The sequence below is a fragment of the Suillus bovinus genome, assembly GCF_016758785.1.
Source record: "Suillus bovinus strain UH-Sbo-P2 chromosome Unknown EDB93scaffold_113, whole genome shotgun sequence".
NCBI lineage: Eukaryota > Fungi > Basidiomycota > Agaricomycetes > Boletales > Suillaceae > Suillus > Suillus bovinus.
The window spans coordinates 46,040-57,253 of NW_024542169.1; the positions used below are offsets into that span (position 1 = coordinate 46,040).

General features: G+C 46.9%; 2 protein-coding genes across 2 annotated transcripts; both read left to right on the forward strand.

Annotated features, from left to right (window-relative positions):
• Positions 1–1,498: 1,498 nt before the first annotated feature.
• Positions 1,499–2,642, forward strand: EDB93DRAFT_1095331 (uncharacterized protein; the record flags this gene model as incomplete). The annotated part of the gene is made up of 6 exons (XM_041446682.1): positions 1,499–1,678; positions 1,749–1,942; positions 1,971–2,085; positions 2,138–2,266; positions 2,319–2,464; positions 2,519–2,642. Coding segments are annotated over 6 exons (888 nt in total), but the record flags the coding sequence as incomplete, so codon positions are not given.
• Positions 2,643–3,058: 416 nt separating this feature from the next.
• Positions 3,059–4,159, forward strand: EDB93DRAFT_1108616 (uncharacterized protein; the record flags this gene model as incomplete). The annotated part of the gene is made up of 5 exons (XM_041447863.1): positions 3,059–3,146; positions 3,181–3,245; positions 3,418–3,525; positions 3,607–3,612; positions 3,791–4,159. The coding sequence occupies 5 exons, from the start codon at positions 3,059–3,061 to the stop codon at positions 4,157–4,159; spliced, it is 636 nt and encodes a 211-aa protein (XP_041301831.1).
• Positions 4,160–11,214: the final 7,055 nt, after the last annotated feature.

An 11,214-nucleotide genomic window follows, 5' to 3' on the forward strand; every position in this document is an offset into this window, starting at 1 on the left:
TGTTCTTGTAACAACGAGAACACAACTGCGACAACTACACGAGGTAAGTCACATCCCGGTTCTCAAGAAGATGACTGAAGTTTGCTGTGTGCATTCATGAAAGCTGGTGAAGTGTATAACTCACCCTGGATATTGACTTCGCATGGAAGATGCAGGGCGCTCCATTAGAGTAGGTAAGGCTCAGTAGTGAAATAGCTTGTTGTCCTGAGCATTCGAAAGCTTTTCCTGGATAACAGAAACAAGAGGTCAATAATAAAGTTCCGCAATACCAACATGTCAACTCCGCAGCTGTGCCAGCGATTACCCCTCATCTATCTCCATAGGTGTATGCCTCCAGAGGTGGATGGATTGTGGCCGGGGTTGAACCAACATTAGAAGAATCTGCAGATGACACTGCATCAATCTGATTGGAAGACGATGATGAGACTCCTGGATGGTGGAATCACATGCTTGAAGACTGTCTGCTAGTGTTGTTATTGACTCGGGATCATTTCACAGAGCCCAGGAGATCTCTTGCTTTGCATAAAGCAGATGTCAAGTGTTTCTTGCCTTTTGCGCACAAGTGCTGATGCTTGGTATATGCGCTCTCATGCATGAATTCGCACATGCAAGTGCATCTGAAAGGTGTTGGACCTGACGGTGAAAGCAACCCAACTCCGCAAGTTGTAGCTGTTCTTTGAGCCTGTCTATGAATTCTGCTTGGCCTGCTTCATGGTTTCTCACTGGCAGGAGGAGGGTCTCAGTCTGAAAATTGTCATCAACATCTACACCGCCAGTCTGTGGTGAGCTTTCAGAACGACTAGTCATTGATGGCAGTAACAAACCTCAGGCTGACTCAATGATTAGTGTAATTTCCTTCCCTTCTATCAGTGTTACCCGCAATCCTGATCCTAATGAAAGGCGGGTATTCAAGTTAGCAAGTGGTGCCGCAATGTAAGTCATCTGGTTTACTGTATATTCAAGTTAATGTTATGTTCTTGCAGCTCGAAGGTATTGCACGAGGATTGCGGCATAGGCAAATGTGTTCTCTAGTGTCAAACTGCAGCAAGAACATGTGCACCAAGCTCTTATCCTCCCCTTATCCAAATCTTGAATACAAGTTCACGGCATCCCAATATATCAAAACTTTTGGTGCAATTAGCAGCTGGGCCGATGCCCCAATTTTTGTGCTTGGCCGCCACCACATTGGCATTGATCGTCCCTGGTGCAATTCCCTGGCGCAATCTGCCATTCACACACCGGCACTAGTTGCCAACAGGTTCAACCCTTTGCTGTGAATAAAAGCTGGATTATAATATGCGGAGTCCCATCTTTTTCCTCTACAACACTCATATCTATCGAATATGTCACTTCCAGTGTTCCAAATAAATGTGCTTCATCAACCCTTCAAATGGCGCCACGAAAAAAAGTGTGAGCTGTCTCCAACATTTGCCACTGTTTTTGCAGATTCATCCTGTCAATTAGCTCCACATCGGATCTGTTGGTCTCCCACGTATGACACTTTGGTCAAACAGTATTTGCGCTGTGTAATTACCCTTCTCTACTTACCAACGGTATCTTGAGATTAGAACAGATGGAAGACACTCCACTGGAGGACTTTTCTGCTGAGTATTACAACATGTATGTGTTTATTCTCTCGCCAATTGACGTATTTTGCAGGGAGCAACGAGAACACCATGTCTTCAAGCAGCTCTTATAATCTCACCCCAGTCTTCTGGAATGGCAGAGTCCTTACTTATAATTTATAGATTGGCAAGGGAGCCGCCGGTGTGCGAGGCGATGACATGAAAATGCTGAAGTCTGCAGTCCTTGATTGGATTGTCCCACAAGAAGGAGCTATCCAGCCTCCTTTGCACAGAAACTTGAAGATTGACTGTGGATTCAATCATGACCTTACTGGATTCCTACTTTGTCCTGTTGGATTAGATTGGAACGACTCACAGTATGTTTTCGCTTAATGGAATATGCAGCCCTGACAGCTCATTTTGCCCTTCTTTGTCAATAGGACTAAAGAAAATCTACGAAGTTACCTACGACTCTGAAGATCCGTGGAACGGTCTCCTTAGGAGCCGTTTACTGGTATGTGTATGTGACGTCCCCTTACTCAAGATTCCTTCACTAAATTGTATGCCATCAGGCATATAAGCTCATTTTCACGTCTCCAAGCTCTGTCGAGAAGGAGCCGAAAGCCACACAATCTAGCAATGCTCGCCTCCATGGCATGAACTCGGTCACCGCCACTTCTATTGCATATATTGCGACTCAGGTTTGTCGACTGTCATGTGTTTGAACGCAGGCAATTTTGACATTGACTACAGGTCCGATTTGCCTTGAGCTCTTCCTCTGTATTCTTGAGAACCAATACGACCACAGATTCAGAGACATTTTATCATAGCCTTCTCGACCTCCTTGAAGACCCTGATGAATCTAAGGAAGTTGACAAATTACTAATGTGGTGGAATTGGTATGTTATCACCCTCAGATCATGTTGCAGATACTCATATATTTCCATCACTAGCCAGGTATTTCCTACTTCTTCTGCTGCTAAAAAATGTATCAGCGCCAATAGTGCACTATCGAAGATTCATCAAAAGCACCTTGCTTTGAAACAACTTTCAGGTTTGAACATAGAGTCTTTGTAGCTTTTATTCAAATATGTCTTGTATAGTCAATATAATTACAATTTAATGTCGGCCTGTTTTTGGCTTTTGCAATATGTTAGCCGCTGGATATCCTTCTAAGACAAGCCCTACGCGAGATGATATCACCAGCTAAAATATCACTGGAGGCAGCCTCAAAATAACAAATGTGATTCTTCTGCTATGTTGGTTGCCATACTGTAAATACACTGTTCATATATGGGAGCTCTGGTGGAGGATGCAACTGCAAGCTTGGCTTGCAAAAGACAATCACATTGTTACAGAATGGTACTGTATTGTAGAAAGTCTGCATCCTTGGGCTTTTGGTGGTGTTGGTCTAATGCAGTCCGGGTATATAAAGTGTTATCTAATGCTGACATCTGTTTAGAAATTGCGAATGAAGTAAAGGTTATAATCCCATGACCAGGGCAGAGCTAAATTGTAGTGCATTGTCATCAGTCCTCACCTGGGTGACAATGGTCACTCTGGACAAATTTGCTGTAGCTGGTGAGTGCCACAATATGTGCCACCATGACCCCAGCTGGCAGACAACTGCAACTAGACTGTCAAAAAAGAAATTGTGGTGTATTTGGTGTATTTCATAAAGTAAGTCTGGGTATGCAAAGCTTTCTTATGTGGTGTACAATTCTTATATATATTATATGAATTTTAGATCAGATATAGCTTTCTAAGAATTTATCGTTTTCGGGTTGGTTACCTGATGGCTGTAGCACTGCCACTGATGCTATATGATGAGAGAAACATTGTCCATCAACAGATCATGGAGGCTGTGCAGCGGAATGTCTTAGACCACACAGTCAATATATGCTCCATGCTAAACAATCTAGACGTCAAGCAGTTGGTCCGTGAAACCTTAATGAAGGTGGTAAGCTCTTATTGTAACAATGATGAAAGTAAGTGATATAACCCTAACGTTCATTCAAATTGACTAATACTTTGCCTGCAGCCATGTGTGAGTAGAGTTTAGTGAGGACTGGGCTGCTGCGAACCTAAATGTGTTGTTCACGAGGTTATCTACACCATTCGAGCTTATCCTGGCCACATCAAAAACCTTGGTGCAATCAAAGGTTGAATGCAGGTACAAATTACACCCTCCTGCATGATCGAATGATCTCAAATCAAACTGGAAGAAAAACAAGGTCAAGGACCTTGTCGACCATACATCTCCCTTGAAGTTCACCTTCAGAAAGGACAAAGAGACTGAGAAGGTCTGGCCGCTTGAGAACGAAGTTGTATGGGATATAGTTATCAGCGTCATTTCTGAACTCAAGCTCCAACAACATGTCAAAAACCTTGACAACCTTTTCTGCATTGCTGCAGCTGCGGTTTACTGTGCTTCATGTGAACTCCGGAACAGAAAAATGGTCGACCTTGTGTTTTCAGCTTCCAACTATAGACACACGTACAACCAATTGATGGACTACATTAGCAAGCACATCACCCCTAATGCAGAATTAGTGGAGCGATGGAAAAATTCCAAGGCTTGTACTACTACTTGATTGGAAGACATCCTGAACTACTAGTCGCACAGTACCACATTTGATTTTCATATGTTCGATCTACCGTCAGTTACTAATATGGCCATGTGATGTACTACTAGATTCTAGTACTACTATACATGCAATTTGACTGCTTTCCATCATACTACTTGGCCAGCATGATATATATTTCTGTACAGACTGGCTTTCCATATAATCATTGTGTTTTCTAAGTAGCACCAGCAAACAAAGGTAACACCGGCATGTGTCGGATAAGTTGGACCATGCCTCCACTCGCTCATTTTTTTCTGTGTTGAGCACATCTGGCAGGGACATATCCATAGGAATGTATGTGTGACTCAATTGCCCATAGTATGAAAGCTAACTTGAATACTATCATAAGTGGATGACAGCTGCAGAAACATAATCTGTCTACTACACTTCCCATGGTTGATTGGTAACACCGTGCCAACAGGCTCGTCGCCTCCAGAGTCCATGGCCTCATTTTTGTTCCATGCGTATGAGAATGACAGAACCTGAACAGGCAAGAGAGGACAGTCAAAATTTTATGGCAGGGAGTTGAGTGTGCATGATTGATGCGCAAGCTGAGTTTCTGCTTGTTCAATATTTTGTGTTCAAATGATATGTTTGACATTAACTTAATAGATTATGAGCTTGGTGCTGTAGAGGGCTGTTTGCATGGATTCTTTTGATCCAACTCCCAAAATGCAGGATAAGACATAGATACTATCATAAGGACATTTGTCATCCGCTGTATGTCTTTCAACCATACTACTCAATCTGATTTGTACCTTTCACTGAAATTATCCTATCAGACACAACAAATCTGCATTCTGATTCGACATATCCTTATAGGTGCTTTTGATGTTAAATTCATAGTAATCCCGGTAAGGTTCCATCATCAGACAACTCATGGAATCCTTGCATACTTAGCCCCAGAAACTGTTGCTCAACACTATGGGCATTGTGTTGGTTCCCTTGATACTTTCCGTACATTATCCCTTTTTGAGTTCTGGTAATTGTCTCTGGTAAACTACACCTGGGACAATGGCTCCCTTCAACTTCATCAGTGAGTCGGCTACAGCTCCATTCTTACATCACCTGTGCCTACTGGCTTTAGGGGTGTCTTCAAGCCAGAAAATGTCAATGTTGACGGCCAACTTGGGTCAGAAGATGCTGACATATCAGCGAAGACCTTTATTGTGCTTGTTACAAGAACATCTAGATGCTTGGGCCCCTACTATTTTTCTCCTGATCCTCCTCGTATCAGCCCTCGCGTCATACCCTTACCCCGACCTTACCCTCGTCATCCTCGTCATCCTCGCATTCCCTTTCGCTCTCTACCTATCGCTTCAGCAAAGCCAGTACATTTGGCCGGATCCCTTCGCTGACGAAGCATACCCTTGCTCCGTTTCACCACCTGACTGATCCTGCGGATAGTCCCCTTGCCCTTACCATCTGGATGGTAACCTATGATACGATGCATGACGCATCCCATTTCCTTTTTCTGATCTCTGACTCGATGCGCAGTCGCACATGCGACTTATACTTAGATCCGCAGTTGCACGATCGTGCCCCTGCGTGTTCCACTTCTCATTCTGATCTTTGACTCACTTTCTTATCCAGCACGTTCTACCTAGATCGAACGTGCCTTCCTATTATGGTTTTACCCTTTAACGATTGCCTCTCCCGGTAGTACGAGTTATCATCCACTAATACGTCCCCTGTCCTCTATATAAACTCGCTACCATGTACCATATTCCTTAACTTGAATCTACTTGGTTCTTGACCTCCTACTCTCACCAGAGTGATCCTTTCTGCCTCGCCAGCAGCCTATATTCTATCTTCTTATCTGCTCATCGCGGATAAGCCTATAGTCTTGATCTTTACTCATCGACTTTGTCGACGAGCAAAGCCCCTGTTAACTAGTCGGACTTCCGTCTTTCTAATTAACGACGATCCTTACGATTAACCTTCGGGTGTCGTAAGCCTAGGCCGATATAGCTTATCGTCTCGCACCCGCGTGACATAAGCTACCCGATTTGGACATAGGCGTCAAATCGTACTTGCCGAAGATACGCCAAGTACGACCCCTAACCTTGGGCTAGCCCAAGGACGTCCACAGACCGTTGACAACACAAGCTCTGTTTGAGCGTCGTCAACAGATACCATCCAAGTCGTAACAAAAGATTCAAGTTACCTTCTAGCCCTCAACACCTATCGAGGACAGAAACAGATACAAGACGACCACTCCCTGGACACGCAAGTTCTCTTGGGAGCGCGACCCGAATCAGGAAGATCCTGACGAAGAAGAGGTAGACGGACAGTTTAGCTCTCCCACCTCACCAACAGAGCAGTACCACTCAGACGAGGGACTGAACGACGAAGAAGATCTAGGAAACACTCCGACTTCTGAAGAGGACTTTCCAGACGAAGTACCTCCCCGAAACACTAGCGCCAACCCGAAGACAAGAATGTCTAACCCATCCTCCTCCACCGCCGTCGTAGTTCGTGCCCCTGAACTCAAAGCAGGGTCACCAACGGACTACGATGGGAACACCGACGACGCACAACGATGGCTCTACAGCTTAAAGACGTACTTCCTCATCAACCCCACCGTCTATTGCAGCGAGCAGATTATGGTGTCCGTCGCCCTGTCATTAATGACAAAGAACAGCGCTAAAGCATGGGCTGATAACTTCTATCGCGAAGCTTTCAGCACCAACCCCCCGAAATTCGGAACGTTCGCAGAATTCGAGAAAGGATTCAACCTTGCATTTCAACCCGTTGATAAGCAGGTGAATGCCCTCACCGAAATCGCCGAACTCAGAATGGGAAACAACGTTACGGACTACATCTCGAAGTTCAAAACGTTGGCTACCATCGCCAATATCAAGGAAGGCGTGACACTCTCACACTTCTTTGAGAAAGGCCTGAACCCAAGCCTTCGCGAAGCAATCTACAGGAAGGAGACACTTCCGGACACCATCGAAAAATGGTACACTTCTGCGGTACAGCTCGACGCTAACTACCGCAGGAGCAAGGCCGTCTCTGCCAACTCCCGCAACCAACACACCCGATATGCCCCTCGCGGTTCCAAGTACTACCCCAAGCCCAATGTCTCTTCGTCCAGAGACCCTAACGCTATGGACGTGGACCGCACCCTCTCTCAGGCAGAGAAAGACGAATGCTACAAGAAGGGCCTTTGCTTCTCATGCAAAGAGCATGGCCACAGAGCCAACGATCCCAGATTCCACCCGAAAATACGACGTGGAGAGAAGAAAGATACCAAAGGAAAGACTCCGGTAACGACTGGTAGAGACCAGCGTAATGACGAAACCTCCGAAGACGACATGGAGACCAACAGGCTCCAAGGAGAAGAGGATTTTTAGAACGGAGGACCGCAAAAGCAACGTGCGTCCCCTCCTTAGATATCCTGTGTACTCATACTGTAGGAAAAGAAAATGAATTCCGTGTCCCGGTGACACTTTTCTCTTCCACGAGTACGAAAACCGTTGCAACAACAGCCATCATCGACTCAGGAGCTGGGGGAACATTTATTTGTGACACCTTCATAAAGAAGCACAATATTAAAACCCACCTCCTGAAGAAACCCTTCCGCATCACTACGGTAGATGGAAGCCAATCCACTGCTGGGAAGGTCATTCGATACTGCATACTCTTCGTCCGACTCGACGGACGAACTATGTGGGGAAAGTTTAACGTCACTAGACTTTCCGAAAGAGACGACATCTTGCTAGGGAAACCCTGGCTATCCGCCATGAAACCGGATATCGATTGGGGACGCAACGAAATCACAATGCTCCCCACAACCAGATCCAGACACGTTGAGAATCTACTCAACAAGATTCGAAAAAGGAACGGGGTAACCCCCTACCGATTCGAAGGTCTCCGACCAATGATCGAGGACGAGGAAGAGGCACCTTTCAAACCTCTCAAGTCACTTCCCCTGAGTACGGAACACGTACTTGAAGAAATTCGACGCAAGAAGAAGAAAAAGAAGACGAAGAAGGCAAAACCTGCCAAGGAGGTACCCGCCGAAGAAAAGCATTTCGAAATGCCTCAAGAAACCGACATCATGGAAGATGTCTGGGTAGGGAAGATCGAACCCCTACCCGAAGTCAAGGAAGTCGCGACTTACCCCTTGACTGATGACGAGATTCTTATAGAATACTCGACCGATGGTTCTTCGGTCAGACTGATCGAGAACCTTACCTTCGACACTCCCCTAACTAGGGATGGAACCTCCAAGACGGAGACCACGAAGACAAAGAAGACTCCCCTTCGCAACATTTGGATCCTTGCTACGGTGAAGGAGGAGTACACGAAAACCAGTAACAAGGCGCAGGAATTCGCCAAGGACAAAGCTCAAGAAACGAAGAAGAAACCATTCGAAGAGCTTGTCCCCGAATACCTTCATGACTTCGCAGATATATTCGCGAAGGATGGGCTTAACAAGCTCCCCCCATCAAGACCAGGTGTAGACCACCGGATCGAAACGAAGGAAGGTTTTATTCCAAAATCTTCCCGAGCTTACCCCCTCTCTCCAAAAGAGACAGAAGCGGTTAAAGCGTTTCTGGACGAACACATCCAGAAAGATTTTATCCAACCATCGAAGTCGCCTCAAGCCTCTGGCTTCTTCTTTGTAGGAAAGAAGGACGGCTCCCTTCGCCCCTGTCAGGACTACCGATACATCAACGAATGGACTATCAAGAATGCATATCCACTTCCGCTCATTCCGCCTCTCATCGCCAAACTCAAAGACGCGAAATACTTCACCAAAGTGGATGTCCGTTCAGGATACAACAATATCTTGATCCACCCTGACGACAGATGGAAGGCAGCCTTCTCGACAACTTTTGGACTCTTCGAGCCAAAAGTGATGTTCTTTGGCCTCTGTAACTCGCCAGCGACGTTCCAGGCCTACATGAACCAGACGTTCAGCAAGGAGATAGATGAAGGATGGCTCATCGTCTATATGGACGACATCCTAATATTCTCCTCTGACCTTGCAGAACACCAGATGCGCACCCGTAGGGTTTTAGAGAAGCTCCGTCAGGAGCAACTCTTCCTTAAACCCGAAAAGTGCACTTTCGACTCCCAAGAGGTAGAGTACCTTGGGATGATCATCCGACCTGGACAGGTTGCCATGGACCCGGCAAAACTCAAGGGGATCAGCGAATGGCAGACTCCATCAACGGTGAAAGAAGTCAGATCCTTCCTAGGATTCTGCAATTTCTACCGTCATTTCATCTCCCATTATTCCGACCTCGCTCGCCCCCTCCTCGACCTCACAAAGAAAGACACCGTGTTTTCTTGGTCCACAGATTGCGAAGCTTCATTCCTGAAGCTGAAGCAATGTTTTACCACTGAACCTGTACTCCGGAATCCCGACCCCTCTCGCCAGTTTGCACTGGTCACAGACGCATCGCTATTTGCGACAGGAGCAGTCCTCCTACAAACCGACGACAATGGGTCCTACCACCCATGTGGATATCTTTCGCAGTCCCTTAATGCTGCGGAACGGAATTATCAGATCTACGACCGAGAGCTTCTTGCGGTTATCCGTGCCCTGAAGGCATGGAGACACTTCCTTGAAGGCAATCCCCATCCGGTGATCGTCTTCACTGACCACAAGAACCTCCTGTATTTCCGATCCTCGCAGACGCTGACACGCCGGCAAGCCCGCTGGCAGCTCACTCTTTGCGAGTACGATCTTCAATTCCACCATGTCCCAGGCAGCAAACTTGCTGCACCCGATGCTCTCTCCCGACGACCGGATCATGACAATTCAGATCGTGATAACGAGGACGTTGTCCTCCTCCCAGATTCGCTCTTTGTTAAACTTATTGACACTGCTCTAGCGTCAAAGTTCAAAGCAGCGAATGATAACCCTGCTGATCTCACTATAAAGACAGCAGCTGACGCCCTGAACGGTCTCTGCGCTCCCCCTATGAAGTCTGCCTTGTCAGACTGGCGCATGGACGAAGGCATCCTTTATTTCAAGGATCGAGCCTACGTTCCCCCGGACCTCCGGAAGCGTATTCTGGAGCTCCACCACGATCACCCGACTGCAGGGCACCCCGGACGTTCCAATACCGAATGGAACGTCAAGAAAAGCTATTGGTGGCCCGGCATGGGCACCTTTATCCGACAATACGTTGATGGCTGCACTATGTGCCAGCAGATGAAATCCGACACTCATCCCACCACACCTCCCCTGATGCCCATTCCCTCCACCTGTACTCGACCATTCTCCCAAGTTTCAGTCGATCTTATCACTGATCTTCCGGAGAGCGCCGGCTATGATTCCATTATGGTCGTGGTCGACCATGGGCTTATGAAGGGGGTAATTCTCTCGCCCTGCAAGAAAACCATCACTGCAGAAGGCGTTGCTGAATTATTTTACAAAAAGGTGTTTATGCGATTCGGACTATATGACAAGATCATCTCCGATCGAGGCCCACAATTTGCCTCGAAGCTAGCAAAAGAACTCGGACGGCTCTTGGACTACCAGGTAGCCCTCTCCACTGCCTATCACCCTCAGACGGATGGGCAGACAGAACGAATGAACCAGGAGCTGGAGACATACCTTCGGATCTATTGTAGGACAACTCCTAACGATTGGGCCAAACACCTTCCCATGGCCGAATTCGTCCACAATTCCAGACGACACTCCGCTCGGAACGCATCCCCATTCTACCTCATGATGGGTTATGAACCCAAAGGCATACCTTATGCCTTCCCCGACTCAGCTCTGCCAGCAGCAGAAGACCGAGTCAAGAAACTCGCGAAGATCCGTGAAGAAGCCCTCGCATGTCATAGCCTTGCGCAGCAGCGCATGGCAGAACGCACGTTCGGGCGAAAGTACCAGCCTTGGAAGGTTGGGGACAAGGTGTGGCTGTCTGCTGCGCATTTGATCACCCACTTCCCTTCAAAGAAACTCGCACCGAAACGATACGGACCCTTTACCGTTAAACAGGTCCTTTCCCCTATCACGTTCACCCTCGAACTCCCTGCCACCTGGCGCGTTC